General features: G+C 39.8%; 1 protein-coding gene across 3 annotated transcripts in view; it reads left to right on the top strand.

Annotated features, from left to right (window-relative positions):
• Positions 1 to 22,535, top strand: part of LOC115583727 (calcium-dependent secretion activator 1-like) — a 53,856-nt gene that overhangs the window by 9,585 nt on the left and 21,736 nt on the right. For 2 of the 3 annotated variants that reach the window (XM_030420875.1, XM_030420873.1), the window contains 4 exons: positions 1,703 to 1,777; positions 3,298 to 3,381; positions 5,058 to 5,096; positions 11,433 to 11,540. In XM_030420875.1, coding sequence (XP_030276735.1) covers positions 1,703 to 1,777; positions 3,298 to 3,381; positions 5,058 to 5,096; positions 11,433 to 11,540 — 306 coding nt within the window. The remainder of the gene's footprint in view (positions 1 to 1,702; positions 1,778 to 3,297; positions 3,382 to 5,057; positions 5,097 to 11,432; positions 11,541 to 22,535) is intronic. The other variant, XM_030420874.1, reaches the window with a different exon arrangement.

The following is a 22,535-nucleotide window of genomic DNA, read 5'->3' as shown; positions in this document are numbered from 1 at the left end:
TAATAGATTAATATATTATTTGATGTGACATATATTACTTAATGTTAAAAAATGTATGGATCAATTCCTTATCTGCCTCTCCATTTAGCAGTTGTAATTTTATATTGTGATAGTTATGAGCACTATGTTTTGCTAGCATGCATCCATGTCTTCCTCTAACTCTCTAGTCCTCACTTTACTGTATGCTGCTTCAATCAATTTGCAGGGTTTGTATAATAATGACTTTTGATTGCAAATAGGAACCAGCTACTATGATCAAATGCAGTTTGATTCACTACGTACAATTTTTATGTAGTATACAATTTATAAAATGGACATTATTTACATGTATTAAATACTCTGTACTCTAATTTTACATTTTTACTGAATACTGTGTAAAGATTATTGTTTCACGAAGTCCCTGAAGTGCCTAAAAAAGGTTTGAATATCTGGCAATTAACTACATTAACTGTTTTACTGGGGTAGTGTTGGTGCTAATGTTTATCAATATTAAGACCATATTCTTTCCAATTGCAGAGAAATTCAAAGTCATTCCGATATTTATATATGCCTAGATTATACAGCTGGGCAGTGTACCCTTAGGCTACAAGCTGAAAAGGAAATAAGACAGAACTTAATTCCTCCAGAGAGAATTTTTGGGCCAAAGATGCTCAGTATAAAATGCTGACTCAATATGTACCTGACAGATTGAAGTAAGTAGTGAAGTTGTACTAAATTTGGTTATTATTGTTTTTATCTCAGGCTAATTCATCCAGATGCTGAAGGTCCTGGCTCGTGGTCTTAAATTATTGATATGATATGAACAAAAGTTTCTCTTAAGACAGTGTGACTCCTGTAACTGATGTGATGCAATCAGCTGATTGCTTTTTCTTTTTTTTTTTTAAATAAAAAAACAACTCTTACAAATGTTCTGCACAGTGGTGTCACAGAGAGGATTGCTCCTTACAAAGGGTATTTGCCAGATTACAGACACCAGCTGTCAAGAGCTTTTAAACCAGACAACAGACGAGTCGTGATATGATACCTCCCACCATCAACATTTGCCATTTTAACCACTGAGAATGTCATTGCTGGCCTAAAATGACTAGCTGCTACCTAAATGTTTTCTGAGCTAAGCTTTGTTAATAGGAAAGAGAGAGGAGAGATTTCAGTTGCTTATACAGCACAAATGCTGCATTATGGAGCCCGGCTGTCATAATGACATCTATTAGGTGGATACACAGTGTTGAGACTGTCATCTGAGCCTTTCTAAAACAGAAAAAACAAGCATGTTTTACAAAATGTTGAGGTGGGAATTCCAGTTGAAAACTTTTGATATTAGCTTTTGCTTTTATTCCAACAGAATGTATCATGTATTTTGGTTAAGACTGTTTAAGAACCCACCTCGAGACTAGTTATGCTTGACCTAAGGACATCATGATGAAGATATTATTAGTAGACACCCTGTCTTAAAAATATTCAACATTCAGCAAATCAGTTACATGTTATTGTACTGTCATAATAATGATAGTGTCTGGTGCTCTTACGGAAGACAGTGTATAACTACCCTTTAGCAAAACATTAATTAAGTACAAATGTATATGAATATGATGTAATGTAATATAATGTTAAAATGTCCAGTGTTTCACTCTAATGTCACCTCATGGTTGGGTAACTGAGTGTTAATGAGAAGAGTAACATGTTTTTTTTTCTTCCTCTGTAGAGACAATATCATTCCCAAATTGACAATCTAATTGAAGAGACGGTGAAGGAGATGATAACTCTGCTGGTAGCTAAGGTACGACACTAAAAACTATACATTTGATAATTTTGCATTTGACTCAACTAAGATTCAACTGTGAGTCTGCGAAGCCTCCCTAGGACTGGATGTGTTTTCAGTAACCACAGTGGGTGTAAGAAAAACCCTTATGAGAGCGAAAGTGTGTAAAGCTGCTGGGCCTTGTAACATCCCTGGCTATAAGAGCATGTAAAAAACAAGCAAGTTAATGTCACTATTGATTTTTAGAATACTGCTGTTACAGGAGAGTGTTCCCACTGTCTTCAGGACACCCACCATCTTTTCTGTACCTAAAAAGTCTGCAGCGTCTAATCAATGATGACCGTCTTGTAGCTTTTAGTCCGATCTACAGCCCAGCAAGCCTGAAACTGGACTTGTTTGGATTTAGAACCAGTATATCCATTAAGGATTCTGTCTTCAGTGCCCTCCACTTAGTCCTCAAACACCTTGTAAATAGCAACAGCTACATTAACTCTGTTGTGAAGTTTGTGGATGACACCATAGTCATCAGCTTGATTACAAATACAATGACAATTCATATCAAGTGGAAATCAGCAATCTTGCAGAGTGGTCAACAGAAAACAACCTACTGTTCGACATCAGGTAAACCATGAAAATATGCTGATGGGAAACTTTACAAATTAGCATGGAGGTGATTCAAATCACACAGAAACATCATTGGTATCCATCTGCAGAGTGTCAGTAGCCTCTTTCACACTGCCGTTTGCATGCGGGGATCCTGCGCCAATTCTCCGCACCCGCCTCTGTGTGAAAGTTTCAGATGTGGAGACGTTATTGGTGAGCCGTCCCAGTGTGAACGGATAATCCGGAGGCGCGGAGCGAGGGCGTGTCGGTCTGACAGTCTGATAACTGCAAAGGTCCTTCACTCAACTAAATACAGAGAAATGTCCCACAAAGCAACGTTACAGGACCGAACACCGACGTCATCAACGTGACGCATACCGTCACGCCTCTTTAGGAGCCGCAGCGCCGGCTTTCTGTGTGAATTACACACGTGAAGGCGGAGATGCTTCGCTCTGTGTGAATCACCATCAGCGGAGAATTGGCGAACCACCTCTCCGGAGATAATGCGGAGACGCAGTGTATAAAGGGCTAGTGATATCGGTGACGTGGGATGCCTTCGACGAGCCTAAGGATATTGTAATACAGTATGCAACCCAACAACAGCCTGTTTACCCTGCTGTGTTATAATAACACGTATTCCTGTCCAACATAAAGAGACTACAACTTCCTGTTTTGTTTTGCAACTTACATAAAATTTAATTGGCTGATGCCTTTATCCAAAGTGACTTACAGTAACCATGTCAGTGTGCAACATTTAGAAACAAGACAGCTACAGTCTGAAAAGACACATTTTTAGCCTGTAATGGTGATGGGTAGAGTTTCTGCTGTCCTAATGACAATCATAAGCAAGGACCGAATGAGCTATTTATACTTTGAGGTACTGCTGTATTTACATAAGTAACTCTATTGCTGCTTTTTTCTGTTCTCTTTCTCAGTTTGTGGTCATTTTAGAGAGTGTCTTAGCCAAGCTCTCCAGATATGATGAGGGAACACTCTTCTCTTCCTTCCTATCGTTCACAGTAAGTTGCACTTATACATACCATCTGCCCTTTCTTTCTAAAACACCTTCCAGCTTAATTTTGACATACCATACTTTTGCGAGTGCACTTATATACATACAAGTTGTAAACGTTGTGAAGAACTGAAACATGTTGCAGTCCCTCCAGGATTTTGTAGGCTGAATATTTCTGACCTAAAATGCCTGATTTCATGGCTTTTCTAAAACAATTTAGTAAATTAATTTGCATATTGTTTTTTTTGTTTTGTGTGATTGTTTTTATCTCGAACGGACCTGCGCTCCATCTCTTGATTTCATTTAGCTTCTAATTATTGAATAAAGCTTGAACACAATATTATAAATTAATTTGAGACTATTCACTTTTGTGATTTATACTCCTCTTACCTTACCACTAACCATGCATGTTTATTCTATCTTATCTGGATTCTCTCGACAATTAGAATAACAATAGATCTCCATACAACCACCAGTCAGGATGATTTTTTTTGTCTGTTGTCCACAATAGGTCTTCTCTATTTGGTTAAATCTCTCTTAGCCATTTTCACCTCAGTTAGGGGCTTCTGATATCAATGCACAAGCTTCTGGTTGTGCTCTGGCTGAATTTTAACCCCTCCTCTTGACAGAATCAGTGAAGTTTAACTACGTTTTGTTGGCTTCTTGACACAGACTTGTATCTTCTGCGCATCCCCCATGTTCTCAATGGGATTCAAGTCAGGACTTGCAAACTTACATTCTAGCCTGATTGATCCATTCCTTTACCACTTCTGATGTGTGTTTGGGTTCATTGTCCTGTTGAAACACCCAGCTGAACCCAAAACTCAATCTTCTGGCTGATAACCTTAGGTTTTCTGAAGAATTCGGAGATAATCCTCCTTCTTTATTGTTCCATTTACTTTGTTTAGAACAGATCGACTGGCTGCAGAACAGCCCCACATGATAATACTACCAGCACCATGCTGGACAGTAGTTATGGTGTTCTTGGTTTAAAGGCCTCACCTTCTCTTCACCTGACATATTGCTGCTCATTGTGACCAAACAACTCAACCAGAAAGAAGGAAGTGAATTTGGTGATGTGGCTCAATAAAAGTGACTGCTGTGATTGGTGAAAGTTAGCAAGGTCAGTTGAATTTGCATGAACTGTTGCAGTCACAATATTGCAATTTCCTGGTGGGACTGATTTTAATTTTTTGATTTCTCTTTAATGATTAGAGTTTTTACTTTAACTTCTGCATTTCTTTTTCACTAAATGTGTCATTGGTATGTCTTGAGTAACCATGCTGTGTTAAAATGAGTAAAACATTTAGAAGCTTGAACTGTTTGTTCAATCACGATCATAACAAAAATGCTTTTAAAAGTACTTTACGATGACTTAATCATACTGTATTTTAGATTATTGTTTTGTTTTTCATTTTAATCTTTCATACTGTTTTTATACAGTTGACCTTTATTGAACTTTCCAGGAGCACGAAATCTCTTAACACCTCAGCTGGTTTCCCACAGAATTACAAAAGCCAGGTTATTCAATTTGTGAGTGCACTTTTGCAGTTGAAAATCCCCACAAGTCACTTTTGGCAGTTTGGCAGGCACCAGTCTACAGACTGTACAGAATCACCACAGCAGCCTGTGTTCTGAAAGTTGAGTCCTCATTGTTTTTTCACCCATTTCTCTCTCCTTTATGTCAAGGTGAAAGCTGCCTCAAAGTATGTGGATGTACCTGTAAGTGAGACTTCTTGTTTTATATTTGTGTACATCAAATGCCTTCATCATCTCATTGATTAACCCTTTGTCCTTCAAAATGTATTCATGTTTGTTTGGTTTTCTGTGCCACATATGTTCTGGACGAAATGTCATGTCGTGCGTGTCTGGGTTTAGGCTCCTAAAACACCTGTGCTTTGAGCTGTCTAAGGGCCTGTATCCACATAGCATTTTTTTGGCAGTGCACTTGGGAGCGGTGGGAAGAAGCACTTGTGTGCTGAGAGAAAAAAAGGTGCACGTTGGTTTTGATTGACATCTGCCTGCTATGGTAACAGAGGTTTGACCCACACAGATAATAACGAGCGTATAAAGCACAGGGTGATGAAAGCACATCACTCACCACACAGTTTCTGTCTGTTTTAGCTCAAGATAGACAGACACAGCCAGAACAAGCTTCTCCTCCATTTTCTTGGTTACCAGGGTGAAGTGTGATGAATCCCAGCTGATCTGATATATGATCAGTCGCTCATACCTCATTAGAAGCAATTGAAAGTCGCTGCCACTGAGAAAGTAACACTTTCTGGACAGCCCTAAACAGACAATTAACATTGACCTCATTTATTAATTTCAAGGAGTGAATATTAAAGGAAATCAAAGAAATAAAGTCAAATAAACCAAAAACACAACTGGATGGTTTAGCACATAGCAACAAAATGTGATATTCAGAATAAATAATAAATATGACACTCACGAAAATCACCCCCGCAACTGGTGGTGGTCTGGTCTTTAGAGCAATATTTTAGGAGAGGGTCCCTATTTAGTTTATTTCTCATGGCCTGGCAGATTTTATCAGATGGTCTTGGGCAAACAACTCACCCAGAAATGCATCTGTTAAATATGCATGGATCACAGTTATATCTGCAGGCACAGCAGTTAATACTTGTTTTGGCTGGAACGGGTAATAAAGGTTAACATTCAGATTAATAGTGGATGGGTTGTGGATGGGTGACATAGGGTGAAGCAACTTCCCATTAAAAGAGAAAGCGTCGCAAAATCGTTGATTATTTAAATCTCCCAGCACCAACAGGAACAGTCAGAATCTAAAGTTGATTAATCCTAGTGTTGTACATATCCATAAGTGCACACACACACAGTCCAGTTTCTGGAGTAAAACATCCAGCAGCCTTCTGCTAAATCCTGAGCGCCATCAGCGATGTCTAAAAAACTAATTCAAAGGGCAGTATAGCCTCCAGGGATCGGAGGGTGGGGGTCAGTAAATTGGAAAAAAATAATCTGTTGAGTGGGCAGAAAATGGATGATTGTGTACATTTGGATTCAGATCAGTAACAAGCAGAAATGTAGACTGCTAACCAATGTAAACATGGAAGTAAACAATGTAGGTTTTGAGATATTCTAAAAAAAAAATGCATGTTTGATTAGAAAGAAAATGGATTTGTTCAACGTGAAAGATAAACACAATATAAATTGTTGAAAAACTCTGAATTTTTTTTTGTGTAAATATAATGCCCAGTGTACACAGAGTACAGTTTCTATTATAGGAACTTCATATACTGTATACTGGCAATTGAGATACAGATAGATGCACGATACAGGCATCTGCTCAGGCAAATTGTTTTTTTGTCATAGTAATTTTGAGCAGACAGTTGCAATAATATAAACCGTTGGTCTTGTACATTGGTGAATTTAATTGCTAATATAATTTAGATTCACTTAGTGTTATGTAAAGCTAGTCTGGTAACCACAAACTGCATGTTAAGTATTAGATAGTGATTTTTTTACTCCACACTAATGAAACGTTTATGGTGGTTTTAATGATCAAAAGGAAAGCATTCGATTCCCTAGTGATGTGTGAGTGTGTTTGTGTGTTTCTTGTGCATTTACAAATATTTGGCCTTGCTTTCACATGTAGAATCATAATCCAGATGGTATTAGTTGTCGTATTTTCACATCAAATCTTCCTGTGTTTCCTCCCTCAAATGTCCATTCATATGTATGTGGCCAGGCAGCCGTGCCTCGTGCCTCCTTCTCAGTGGAATACACATTGTGAGTCCATGTTGTACAACACATGCCCATTCTGCTGTTAGGGTGGCAGTGATGTGTGTGTGTGTGTGTATATGTATATGTGCATGTGTGTGTGCGCATCAGATCTGTATTAGCTGCCAACACTTTGGCCGTAGCAGCATGCCAAATTTCACATTAATGCCTTGTCAGTGAATGTGACGAGGCACTGTGTTTGCTGGCAGGGGTCACAGTTTCCAGCCCAGCATGCTAATTGTGTCCTTAATGTACAAAATTAGAGTTTCCCTGGTAAAAAAGACACTCATTTACACTTCTAAGTGTTATTGCAGATGTGTTAACTAAGTTTAGTAGCAGTTAACAATGAGTTATTTTGGACTTAGAATTCAAGTTGAAAGTTGAATTTTGGAGAGAATCTGTGAGCACAAAGTTTAAAGAGTGTGTTATCTTTGAAAATGGTAAGAGATGTCAGTGTAAGAAAAAAGAAAATTAAGGTATTCACAAATGCATAGTCCTAATTGAACATTTTAGATGTCAGAATGACAGACCTTCAACAATCTGCTCTCCCCACCAAAACCAGTGCCTCCAGTATCTCTGTTCACTTTGCACAAGCCCAGACTGTTAGGGCTGGCTTCCAGCCAAGCTCAAGTCTTTGATAAGAGCTGACTGAACAACACAACTGCCCTGTTGCCTTGATGTCCTAAGTCTGCATCCATTTAAATGAAACACTTCTTTCGATATGCAATCATTCCTCTTCTCCAAATAGTAATTGAAAGTTGGAGAGAAGCAGCTCAGTTAGAATGTTGATGGGATTGCCTTCTATTTAATTTATGTATATACTTGTATATTTGTCACCTAATGTGCCTTACAAGATTAAGAGCCTACAGCCATGCTGGTAGCTCTGTGAAGCTGTATGACCTCTTCGACAAAAAACAATAGCTTGAAAATAATTGCTACCATCAGCATACTAACATGCTCACAATGAAATGTAAAATGTATTCTCCAAAGTCACCGTCTTAATCTTGCAGGTGTGCATGCCAACATCGCCATACTAGAACCAAACACTAGGTATAATATAGCTAGTTGTCTTCAGCTTTGCAGGAATTTGACCTGATGATGGTGCTAGGTGAAGAGTCAGGGTCACCTAAGTTTTTACAATTCATCCTGATGAATGTCTGAACCAAAATCAGACACCAAATGTCAGTTTGATAGTTCAGTCCCAACTCTTGATGTCTAATCTAATGAAACATCCTTGAACAAGAATTACTGAATTACTGCTGATGGGGCAGGCCAGAACCTTGCATGGCAGTATATGTGTTTGTGAGTGTGAGTGTGAATGACAACAATGACAAGTGAATGACAAAAACAATAAAAAAGTTTACTATTGCAATTCATCAGCTAGTTAAACAGTAATTAGAAGTATATTACTAAGCCAATACTTTCAGTCAGTGGAACTCATCCTCAGGGCACCATAAACGTTAACATAAACAAACGTACACAATCCTGCTTTTTCCAACTCCAGAACATCTTAAAAATCAAAGCGATGCTATCAACCAGACATCTTGAACTTCTAATCCACACCCTGATTTTCGATCTCTCACCTTGACTACTGCAATTCTCTCTTCACCTGTCTCAACCATACAGCCCTGTCTCGCCTGCAACTCGTACAAACCGCTGTAGCCAGACTACTAACCAAAACCAATTGCAGATCCACATCACACCAATTCTTGCATCCCTTCATTGGCTCGCAGTAAAGTACAGAAAAGACTTCAAGACACTACTCATCACATACAAGGCCCTACATGGTCTTGCCCCTCCCTACATTTCTGAACTCTTACACCCTTACTCCACCTCTAGACCACTCAGATCTTCCAACCTAGGCCCCCTATTTATACCCCGCTCCCTCCTCAAATCTAAGGGTGACTGTGCTTTTGCCGTCAGGACCCCGTCCCTCTGAAACAGTCTACCCTCTACCCACAGTGTGCCGCATTCCCTGCAATATAACCGTAATTATTCTCTGCATATATCTGTATGTTTATTTTATTTTATCTTATTTAGTTTATTTTTATGATTGTTTTTATTTATGTTTTATGTTTACTGTACCCTGTACAGCACTTTGCAAACTTTGTTTTAAAAAAAGTGCTATATAAATAAAAACTTATTTACTTACTTACTGACTTACCATAAATGGCAATTTATTCAGTAATTGTCTAGATGTATAGTATGGACCAACAGGCTGACGTGTCCAGAGTGAATCCTAATGTTTCCGAAGACCTTTTCCTCTGGCATGCATTAGCTCATTACCTAATGGTCAGATTAATATGAAAACTGCAGAGCATGTTCATGAGCCCCAGTTTAAGCTTTAAGCTTTATGAACCATGTGTGGTATCATCTAATGATATCCAAAGGACCAATTTCACACTTTTGAGAAAAACAGCAACATTTTTGCATATTTTGAAACTTGGGGACTAGCATTCAAAATAAAATTCTGAGGGTTGAGTTTGTACTGACTGACTGCCTGACCACTAACTGCTTGCACAAACGAGCAGTATCTCCACTCTGAAGATAGTGGTTTAACTGAATGGTTGTGAATGCTGAAGGCAAAATACCTATTAATTCTTACTGTGCTACTACTTCAGCATTTGTTCTGCTAGAGAAACCGTTCGATAATCAAAATGTTCAGCTTCTTAAGCACTGCCAGTCTTGTACTTTTCAGTCTTTCCAGCTTTTTCAAATAGACAATGTATATACATAGAAATGTTATCCTTCAGCTGATTGTCTTATTTCAGATGCAGGTCTTACACTTTTGGTTGTAGAAGCCCTAGAGCGACTCCAGCCCCACAAGCCACAATGTTAGATTTCTGGAGGACAGTGGATGGTACCAGTTTTGTCTCCTTCATTCTATACTCTGCAGAAATAAGAAAGACATCTTTGAGTTCAGCAATGTTTCCTGCTGCTCAGGGTATAAACATTTAGGCCACAGCCAATAAGTTTTTTTTCCAAGACAAGCAGGAGTTCAGGAGGTGTTTTTCTATGTAACTAAGTGGGCCCAATGACACTATAGTACATAAATAGGGTGAAATGTTGACAGCCAGACTGGAGGCCTCAATTGACACATCAGGGAGTAGCCATAAAAAATTCATAACCCTTGTCTTCAACTTGCTCTCATTCTTAAAATGTTCACTCCAGCAGAACAATTACAACATCAGCTTGCAGGAAAACTTGTGCTGGTTGCAACAGTGGTTCTAGTATGTTTGGCTCAGTGGGCGTTTACATGACAGAACACTGACCAACTGCCGCATTAAGTCCGATTCAAATGGGAGGCAAGATATCTAGAGGCAGGAAAACACATCCACTTTTCTTAGCTTGCTCCATTAGCCACATTTTTGACCAAACACACACGAAAATTTCACAAATTTCTCATTGTTTCTAGCATATCAATATTTAAGTGATACTGTAGCCATTACTGTTTTTTAGGGAGAAGATATTGTGAGTTACCATCACCAGGGCAACCGATTACAATTTGGCCAACACAGAGTGACACATTTATCAATGATTGCAGTTCAATACACACAAAAACACACAAATTAAGACAAATATGCACACGTAAGCATGCACACATGACCATATACATACACACAGGCCGGCATAATTTCCAACATTTTTCAATATTTAACTATTATCTTTTTATTCATTCAAGCCATAAACTCATTATAAATAATTAAATGTTGAGATTTATTCAACTTTTCAGTCCCATTCATTCTCATTTTGATACATTCTCACTGTAACATCTCTTCAGACTCCATCAGCTGCTTCTTGACACAATTTCAAGCCACCATTGCAGTTTGGCTCCAAGCTTATAGAATATTTAGAATCCTTCATTTTCATCCAACTTCAGGATGCTTCATACACTTCAGATATGACAAATATTAATAATACTTACTAATAGAAATTAAAGCCACCAATTCAGTTTGGCCCAAGCTTTTAAACAAACTCTAAATTATTTCCCATGTTTCATATATCCTTGGCATTATTCAAAGTTTTCACAGCTAGCAATGCACATTTGGCATCAACTTCTCAACAGCAGCATTCACAAGTTCTTTAGAACTTCCCTTCTCTAGTTTGCCATAGTTATTTTATTTTTATTCTATACGCTTCCGTATGAGTATACGCTATATATACTATACGCTTCAGAAGGAATATTTGTATTTTTGTCTAATTCTTTTTGCAGATTTAATTTCAATTACACTCCACCAGTTGGTTCAGCAATTTTTTTTACCCTTTATTTCTTCTTTCTCTCTCTTTCTTTCTTCCTTGCAGAAGCCGGGGATGGACGTTGCTGATGGTTATGTGACATTTGTTCGCCATTCCCAGGACATGTTGCGGGAGAAGGTCAATGAGGAGGTGTACATAGAGAGATTATTTGATGTAAGTAAACCACAGCAACTCCCACTCAAGGATAAATAATGACAAAGTTTAATTCACTCCACTTATGATCGCTCTGAGGAGCAGAAAAAAAAAATCCAGGTCATTCCCATCAGTTGAGTGAACCAAAGTCAAATGATTAAAGTCATGTGATAACTGCCAGAAATCTTCTCCGCTTACATGTGAGCTTTAATCTGGATAGAATGCAAAATATTTAGAGCGCCTTGTACTTTAGTCATTTTCAGACAGTTTTTACAACTCAATATTCTTTTTACATAATTTGCTTCCTGAAAGGATTTGATTTGCCAAACTGTGTGTGACATTACTGATGATATTTAATGAGATTTTCTTTTTTAACCAGATCTTACAGGGTCACCCCAGCAATTATCATGGGAAGTGGTCTTGGGCTAATGTGTTGTAACATAGAAGTGGGTATGGGTCATTGGGAAATTGTCTGACATTTTAGACCCTATATTTCAACTTTTCCCACAATTAAGTCAGCATTTATTCCACATTAACAGTAGAGATGAATATTCAAAAGTAAAGGTGATGTGAATTTATTGGTTTGAGAATATTAACCAAATGAAAAAATTTCAGATCTTGTTTACATGATTTATAAACGTATTCTTAGATAGTTGGTATCTTTGGGATCTCAGCTACAAGGTAAAATAAAACTGGGTTTGTTCTGTCGAGCCTGAAGGTGCGTCTGGCAAGTTTGACATACTTAAATCTGCCTCAACTTCTAACTAATTAGTACATTAATCTTGTATTTATTGTCTGCCCTGCTGCCAATATCTCAGGCAGGTTCATGTCTTATTGTGTCTTTGAGAGTCACTTAGTGACTGCTGGCTGTACGGTTGCTTCAGTGTCCTTCTCCATAGCTGACAAACTGTAATCAACTCAAGCTGTAATCAACTTGCAAAACAGTCCCATGACACTGTTTGCCTCCATTACGTGAGATGAGGTCAAGTAACACCAAAACAATCAGTAAATCTCTAAGCCTCTCTGCTGAGCCTCTTCTTGGGTTAAACTGGAGGATTTCTCCCAAAAATGTGTGAAAACAATCCCTGCAGCAGGATGAGTTGCATATTGAGCCACAGCACACAGCGGGCGTGTTTCTCCTCTCTGCTCCTCGCCGTTTACTTTTTTGTATCATGGCATTTGAGTGCACTTTGTGGTGATCTTGAGGAGAGATTATCCTAAGCAGCTCTCTGTCTGTCTGAGTCAGCAAACAAAAGTTAATCAATTGAAAAAAGGACACAAAAGATCACTTTGTAAGATGGCTTAGGTGCATGTTTACAGGCAGCCCCCTACCACAGATTCTGTACTTATTTTCTTTTTCAGGACTTACAAACAGGTTGTCTCATTAGCTACTTTTAAAAGTAGCATTAAAACTCTCAGGTTAGTGAATTGTGAATTACTCTCTGAAATGACATAGTGGGCACATTTTAAGAATAGCCCAATCTGTTACCACCCATATCTCACCATGGACACATCATACAGAGAGAGGAAGTAGTCATATTACAGTCACTAGAATGTGTCGTTGTCTATATGGAAAACAATGTGTGCCTATGTGTTGACACTCGTCACAAACCACCAGTGTGTGTTTTGAGGAAAGATTCTGATTGACATATTGGATATTTGCTTGGGTTCAAAGTCCTGTGTTTAGATTTTTTGCCAGCCAGCGGCTGCTCGGACCAAACTGAGCCACAGTTCATAAAACTGAACTTTGAAATATGCAGTCAGATCTTCTAACAATCCACAGCACAGTGTCCTACTCCTTCATTCTCTCAGGCATATCACAATCAGTTTATTAGTTGATAGATCCTAGATTTCCTCCATCTAGAATTTAAAATGATCTAGATAGGGGATATATCCTGGTCTAGCTGGTTAACCCCGTGAGCAAGATCGTTTTCTGGGGACACACCTATGCTGTACGCTACGCTTACTATGCTGTAAGAATACTGCCTCAGCAGGAATCTGGTAGATTATGGGGGTAATCTTTGATTTCCAAGTGATCAGGATCAAACAAACGTGTTTTCTTCTCTGAATCTTAACCAAAGTGAAGTCTTTCCGAGATATCTTTAAAAAGTCATCTTTGCCCTTTTCTCTATTTGTTGGACTTGGAATTTGCTCAGACAGACAGCAGTCTCCTCCTTTCAAATAATCCAAAATTATATTATTCATTGGTGTGTTGTGTTTCCTTTAATTTGTTTACCTGACTTCCTTTTATTTTATTTGTGTCTTAAAATCATTACTTAAAAGATCATTTCCATTGGATCTTATCTTTGGAGTATGGCCATTAACTCTGACTGTTGTGATAACACGCTCACCAATTTAATTGCTTACATCTGGTAACACAGCGTCTACCTGTCCATCCATTTGTCTTTTGTCTGTCTGTCCATCTGTCTGTCCATCCATCCATGCATTCGTCCCAGCAGCCCAGTAGTCCCTCTCCTCAGCAGCATCTTAAAGCTCCTCCTGGGGCATCACAAAGAGAATCAGTGATGAACAGCAGCCCTAGTCGAACCAACTGAAAACATGTTTCATTTCCTGCTGAATATATGGACACAGCTCTCATTCCCATTATATAAGGACTGGATGGCCCATAGAAACTGCCCGAATACCCTATACTCCTGCAACCTCCCACATGACTCCTGAAAGTCAGCAGCATTCGGCTAGGGGTTCATGAGTATTCCTACACTGCCAAACACTCGCAGCCTGGGAAACTCCAGAAAAGGAGTCCATCTCTCTTCCAGGTGTTGATTCACATAGATTTGGTTAAGATCTATCTACTGCTCCATCGCTACTCTAGCTATGGTCCCTTACCTGCCAGAGAGATGACATTCCATAACCGTAGAACCAGCCTATGATGAATGGAGTCAGCATGCAGAGGTCTCTGCCTTTGCCTGCCACTAAACAGTGCATCCAACCCCACTGCCTATCCCTGCAAGTGTTGGGCCCACAGGGCAGTGGGATCTGCTGCTACCAAGAACACAGCTCCCAGGTTCACAAGCATTATTATTTACATGATTATCAGACAATTGAATGATTATTAAATAGCTTAATGAATTATCTGCAAATGTATTTATTTTAATGAGGGCTGAAGGGTTGATGACCTAAAACAAAAACCGGTAAAAACAGTTGAGAACAGGGACCTCATCCAAGTTGTGTAACACTCTGCAACTGATGTAACTGTCACCTCTGCATCCTGACCGTGCGTGTTCATGGTTGACTCTCTGCAGACTGAACAGTGTAGGCTTGTATACAGTTTCATCTATCTGTCCATGCCATTGTGATGAACCAAGGCCTTGAGGTGTAATCCGTCTCCTATCGTCTTCCTCTCGGTTGTCCTGATGGAGGGTGACAGAGAGGTGTCCAGTGGTCGATGTTTGCTGTTTGATGCTGCATCTTGACCTGCTGCTTTGCCATGTATCCTTTTTTTCCTCCACAAGAGCCTTTCTGCTGGGATTTGTCTCACCCTGGCTTCTCTTTGTTGTCATTCCATATCAGTTCTCCCCACGGCGTCACCGAGGCCGATGAAGGTGTCTCTAGCTGCTCTCTGCAGCTCTGTTGTGCTTTTCTTGTCACTTCACCCTTTTTCATTACTTCTCTCTCATTTGGTCCTTTGCCTCTAGGTGTAATAGCAGAGCTGTGTTTCTATCTGTCTTTTTTTAATCATTCATTAGGGGTAATTTACAGTCACATGCCATGAAACCTGCATGTATCCCAGATTCTACAAAACCAAAATAGAGAGGATAAATTATGTCCTTATGTTGTCATCACACTGTAACAGTATTCAAATTAGATTTATATAACATTTCACACAATTGGAAGATTTTCATAGAGGTAGAATACTGCAAGGGCCACAAAAAATTGTTTCTTCCATATAAACAGACATAAACATGAAGGTCATAACCTCTCTCTAAATAGGGACAACAAGTTATGCATTAAGGGGTTATGGTATAGCCTTTACATGTACCCATGCAGCACTTCATAACTACACTTTGGAGCCACAGCAGCTGCAGAGGTACCTCGTGGAGACCACAAGAACAGCTATTATATAGGAACAGTCTTCTACTTAATTGATTCAATTGTATTTATTTATACAAAGCAATCCAATTGAAGTAGTTCACTGTACTGCATGAGCTACCTGTGTGCACAGGAAAATGAAAACAAAAGCAAAAATCCAACTTCTTGATCAAAGTAAAAGTTAAAAACATGCCAATAAAAGTTAAGGGTAAAATGACACAAGAATGGCACTCAGATGGGCGCATACTTCTGCCAAGGCCTAACTCTTACTATTAACTCAGTCAGGCTGGTTGACATCCATACGCCTGGTTTCATCAAGATCCATGCATTACTCCTGTAGAAGTTTACGGACATTAAAACATTCCTGGATCTGTCCCTTTAACTGGATCCACATTATATTCTATTCTTCAGTCCATCCTCCATCCACAGTTTTGGGAAATCTGTTCAATGAAACGGATCCTCCTTGGCAGAGTAAAAAATGGTTTTAAAAGAGGGCTCAAACTAGCATTAAATAAAACCTGACTCACTCGAGTATGAGATAAGGATCAAATTAATTGGAAAAGAAAACACAGAAAACATGAAAAGTCAGTCATGAACTCAATAAAAAAATGAAAGATATGCTGCACAAATCAGATGACTTTATTTCCTAGTTGGGTTTATTATTGTGTGTGTGTGTGTGTGTGTGTGTGTGTGTGTGTGTTGGGTTTGGGGGGGTCATCCTCTTAAAAGAAGGTCAGGATGGACTCCCCTTAATCTTTGCTTTGTTAGTCAGCCCCTCCTCCCGTTGCTGACTTTATGTGTTTATCTGTTTTGTCTGGTGAGGATTACAACCTGTCTCCCATACATACTCACAATGAGGTGGCTCACTACATAGATAGGACCTTTCCTATAATGTCGTTCCTCCATAAATTAGTTTCAGAAATGCCTTTGGAAAGTTTGCGGTTTTGAAATAGAGTTCACATTGTCTCTGTTACAGGAAAGCACTTAATTTAATTTTACAAATTGTACACACATTTGACATCAGGGTGAGATTACTGATTTCACAAATCAGTTCGTACATCAATTTTGTAGAATTCCTTTAGAAATTCTGAAAAGTCAATAAAATCAAAAGCAACAAAGGCGTAAACAAGAAAGAAAGAAGAGCAAAAAGAAACAGCTGCAACAACAACAAAGTGCTTGAAAAACAATTTTCACCCCTCTCTATATAATCCATTTACATTTCCAAGACTAGAAAGACATTTTATGATGTTTTTGTGACCCACCAGGACACATTATTTTTATGCTGGTTGACAAGATTAAAGTCTTTAAATCTTTCAGTGGGCCATGATGTAGAATGGAAGAACCCCATCAAGTATCCCAGCACCATAATAGTTGACTGTAAAGAGATTACTTTTCAAATCACATCAACACATTAAGTCCTTTAAGCATGTTTCATTTCACACATCCCTGCCAAATCTGAAGAATAGCAAGGTGTGTTTGTCTGGTTCCAGCCAACTGGACAGAATACAGGATCTGATCCTGCCTCATAAGATTCAAGGTTAAATTTAGGAGATGGAACACAGGCTTAGTGAAGGCACTTTGCATCTGCCTCAAAGTAATTTGGGTTTCTTAAACATGTTTGGCTTAGACAATAATCCGAAGGTAAGATGTCATTCTAATTGGGGTTATGACATGCATTTACAGTGTCTCAAGATGCCCTCTAATATCAGCTAGAGTAAGCAGATTATTTCACTGTGCCCTCATCATTTCTAAATATGTGTCAACCCTCACAATTTGACATTCAGAGTGACAGCAGACAGGCCCATATGTGCTCTTATACTGGTAATGTTAAACAAACAACAGCTTCTCAAGAAATGAATCATAATCCAAGACATGAAAAGTGCTAATACCCATGGTTCTGACATGGGTATTAGACATTGGCAGGAAGGGGGGCTTGTCAGAGCAGGACATTTTTAATTGATAATTGACCCAGTTCTCTGACCAGTCAAGATTTGTCATTTTTGTTACTTCATCAGCATAGAATGTGTTACTTTTGTACTTGATGTTATTTACCCGTCACAATCCTGACTAGCAATCCAATCATGGAGTAGTTGTAATATTATATGTTCCACTGTTGTGAAAATGGATCTGACGGCAGGTGTCCGTAGCATCATGATTAAACTTACATTGAAATCCCCTGCAGGGAGATTGACTGTGAAGATGCGCTTATTTTCTGCCTCAGGTCATGACCATATTAAGCACATTCGAAAATATTTTTGATTTTTTCTTCAAACACATACTTCAGAATGGACACATATTTAAAATGTGATGAAAGGAAAAAATGAGCTGCAGCTTTCTGTTTGATTGCATGTTTTTCGTCAGTTTAGCTGAAACCACATCACAGCTGTTACCATTTATTTCCAGAATGTTTCTCTCATGTCACATGAAGGTTAGGGCTGTGTCTGTGGACAGGCAGACCTGGATGGTGGATCCCATTTTTTTAAAAAACAGTCACATCCAGGAAACCCTGAGTCAGGCTCAGAACACAATGGAGGGATAAGATATCTCATCTGATCTGGGAATACAGTGGTGGGGTTAATTTACTGACATGAAACATTTATCACTGATGATAAATAAGACCTTAAGATGTTCAATGTAGGGTTTATCTTTGGCTTAATACTAGTTGGATCATTCCGTTAGAAACCTTTTGACTTGCCGAATGTTTCTGTTGTCTGTATTGTCTTTATTTGCAGTACATTTATTCATGCAGGACATACAGTAAGTTTTCAAAATTGTAAAGGTAGTTTGTTATTTGCTTTTTTGGTCTTTCACAACTTGTGTTTATATGATGTAGTTTGGCATTTTGTTTGGTATGAGATGCTTGAGTGTGTGTGTGTGTGTGTGTGTGTGTGTGTGTGTTAGGGAAATAGTAAGAAATTAATTTGGTTCCCCTGCACCCCTCCCCCCTCCCCTCCATGGGTTTAGTTCTTGAAAGAGTGGCTGAAGAGGCCCGGATTAAGACAGATGTGCTTAAATGATACTGAAGGGGGGACTTAGTGTGGCGCAGCCTGGGGATCATTGATTAAAAAAAGCCATGTCTTTAGCCTGAGCCAAATCCAGCCCTGCACTGATATACCACAGCTTCCTGCCCCATGACACTCCCCCTGTACCCAGCCCAGGCGACCAACACGCCAGCTTGTTTTAAGAGAAGTGGGGAAAGGAGAGCAGGAAGAAAGAGGAATATAGAGATGATGCTGTAGAGCCAGTGAGTCACCCCCCTTTCCCCATCCCTTCCCCCTGTTGGACTTGCAGATACTGGGATTACACAGGTCAATTATACACTTAATCTGCCTTTGCCGGGAGGGGATTAGGAGCGCGGCTCATTGATTGATTTGAAGTATTTCCGTTGACCTTGGGCAGTTATCAGATTCTCGAGCGTGGCGATATTGCACTTCTGTGTAACAGTTAAAGAGCTTTTTATTCACAGCTGCTGCTCCCGTCTTGCTCTGTTCACCAACTGCTGGACGGCTGTGTCGGAGCAGAGAGAGGTTAGGGGTCAGATGGAGCCACAGATTGGGGAATCTGAGATTGTTGTCCCCACTGATGTCTGTTAGTCACCGTGGGTGGGTTTGTTGGTGGGTGGGTGGGGGGTTTATAGTGGTGACAGGGAATGCCAGCAGACGAGCGGTTGATAGAGCTGCAGTCATACCACTTGGCTGTCCGGGGACGCTTCACCACTTTGCCGGCTCCGGTCATGAACTGCCGCCACCACAGTCATACCAAGTGAACAATTTAATCAACACTGAGCTCAGGCAACACGCAAACTTAACTCCCTCAGCCTGTCAGATTCTGCAGATGTAGATTCAGCTCGTACAACTCATTTATGTGAGGATAGAATAAAGAGGCCAAATTGTTATTCTGCCATCAAAAAAGAGAAAAGATAAAATCTATCATTTAAATATTTGAGAAATAGCAGCGAACAGGGGATCGTAGTTGGATTCTAGAATGAGTTAGCTTTTTTTGGAGAAACCATGAACAGATTCCCTTTACCATTTATCCACAACAGTATAGCCCTGTTCACATATGAACTCCAGACATATATCCAGAGAATCAGATCAGGATATACTCCATATTTGGTTGTTCACACATGCAGCATACAACAGGAGATTGTTGTGTCTGACGTGTTTACACATGTTGGAAATACACAGTGTGGTTTGGGCAAGCGGTGACACCTGGGTAGGAGGCTACAGACTGCTCCGTAAGGATGACTATTTTTGCATCGATATCAATACTACATGTATTTGCACGCAATGTCAGCCAAAGAGTGGAAGTTAATACACAGGCAAGCAAAGAAGACTACGAAGCAGCTACACTCTGCACTGAGATCCCACCATAGCAAGAAAGCTGTAGCATTTTGGATCTGTGTCCAGCAGCAGCAAGAACCGAGGGCTAGACCTGAGCTCAATAGACCCAGTGGGGAAATATTCTGGGCAGATGTTATGCAGGACTTTCCCGATAAACAGTTTTGATGCCATTTCCACATGCATGATGTGAGTCTGGAAGTATTAGTTATAGCTGGTTAGCACTAGAGATGCACCGATCGATCGGCAACCGATCGCAATCGGCCGATAATGCCCCTATCTGTTTTGATCAGAGTTCTCAAAATAGATCACATCAGGCCGATCAGATGACGTTTAAGTATAAAGACAGTGCATTAACTGCATGCAGAGAGGGAATTTCATGGCCGCCGTTGCCCCGCGCCACAGTGTCCTCTGTGCCCCTGGCCCGGTCAGCGTAGCGAGCTTGCCTTTAATTACAGCCACCTGAGTGCACAGTAGTCACTCACAGTAACTTCAGTGAGTCCGCGGTTTACGCAGGTGGAGTCTCATCATCACGATGATCTCACGTGAAAGCCTCTCAAACAGCAGCAGCGTCTCAAAACAGAAGTACGAAACTTACAGCACAGGTGCGAGCGCAGCCGGTTTTGACATGATACGTAACTGACTTATGTGGTAGGATTTAGTCCGGTAAAGTTGGAAATATATTCACAGATTCGAACTTCCCAGATCAATAACTCATAAGTGAAACCTTGTTAAAACACAAACGACGGCTCTTTCCTACCGTAGTACGGTAGACAACGAGCTACAACCGTATGTTAATCAAAACGAGCGTCTGGACATTAACTCTGGTCTGTATGGTCAGCCAGCTGTGAGACGAGGGCGCAGGGACCGTCTACAAAGTGCAACACTGAAAAGAGAAACTACAAAAAATTCAATAACTTCACTATTATTCAGAGTGTAGTGTCACCAAAATCACTCCACACATCAGTGGTCTCCTGATGGTTATTCTACAATTTTTTGTTTGGAAAAAATGTGCTTTGCCATAATTTTGGGGAATTTCTATTTGGGAGAAATATTAAATAACACTAATATTCAGTGTGGTGTCACAAAAATCACCTCACCCTAACCCTACTTAACAAAAACTACTTTCTAATGTAACTATAACTTGATTTTGGTATTAAAAAATGTTTGAATACACAATCCATGTCTTATTATAAATTAGGATGTTATGGTGTCAGTCTGAAAGGTAAATCAACACATTTTACTCAGTGGCCTTTGTGCCCTGTCATGTGGCCTTGGTGCCCCTGAAAAAAAAGTGAAGGCCAAATGGACTTGCCCCTAAAATGAGGAAATTCCCACCCTGACTGCATTCCCACTAGTAAGCTACAGTTACTCTGTGTAAGCTGATTCCAAGTTGTCTCTAAGAGCCACTAGAGTGTGAAATATTGCACATTGCCTCAGCCTGCAATAAAACGGTGGTCAATTCATGATACTTTCTCATCTCCTAATTTTTATACTTAATAATACAATGTCAATGTTGTGTAAGAAGAATCATTAATTAAATATATGAAAGTTACACAAGACAACAATATAGAGGAATTTATGGATTTGACACTGTGATCGGTGATCGGCAATATTGGGATCGGCAGATACTGCTTTCGGTGATCGGTGATCGGCCCCAAAAATCCTGATCGGTGCATCTCTAGTTAGCACAAACGAGGAATATTACATGTCATCAACATTCCCACTCACTTGCTGTAAAGTCACACTGGACAATTGTCTGCACTATTCACACATATGGCACACCTGGATAAAAGACTAGGGAGCAGGCAGGGTAAAGTGCAGGGGCAAATAATGCGGACATTTGTGTTCACCCATACAGCTTCTCAGAGTCAACTCTGGAAATATCCGGAGTTACACTGCATGTGATACAGGGGCTTATGACTGCAATATTGCTAGATGTCCTCTTGTTGTTTTTCATGCCAGTCATTAATCTCTTTTACATTGAAGTAAAAGAACTGTAAATGGATTACACAAGCCATAGGGAGGAAAATAATGGATATAGTTGTTGCTCACGATAATAAAAAAGGCCAGCCAAGCCAGAAAGGTTAAAGTGACTGTGTGTGACTGTTCAAAGCATGCCCTGAAAAGGTTTCACTGCCGTTTAATGAAGTCTGTAAGTAGCTTAGAGTCCTTTCATAATTAATGAGAGAGAGCATTTTTGTTTCCCTGCTTTTGTTTTTGCTCTACATCCTCTGTGAGCATTCCCAGCACCGTCCTTGCCAGCTAAGGACACTAAAGCCACGATGATCCTGAGAGGAAGGAAATACAAGTTTAATAGAGACTTCTCCTTTGTCAGGTCCCGCTGGTTTATTGATGAGGGCTGGCAGGGTGAATTGATCGAGGACACACATGTCATCTCTCAGGTCTCTATCACCCTTTACAGCCCCCTTCCATCCCGCTTTCCCTCCGCCTTGTTAAAAAGGGAGGTACGGTGGCATTTGTTTGATTAACTTGTCTGACAAAAGTGACAGCTGCTCATGGGTGTATGTGGATGAGTGGCCCAGCGCCGCTCCCTCTTTGTACATCTGTCAGAGCCGGAGCAGGGCGAGCAGGGTGAAAAGAGACAAATTGGACCCAAAAAGAA

Source organism: Sparus aurata, chromosome 6 (genome assembly GCF_900880675.1).
Source record: "Sparus aurata chromosome 6, fSpaAur1.1, whole genome shotgun sequence".
NCBI lineage: Eukaryota > Metazoa > Chordata > Actinopteri > Spariformes > Sparidae > Sparus > Sparus aurata.
Note: the sequence above shows the minus strand (reverse complement) of the source record. Positions and strands in the feature narration are given on the sequence as shown.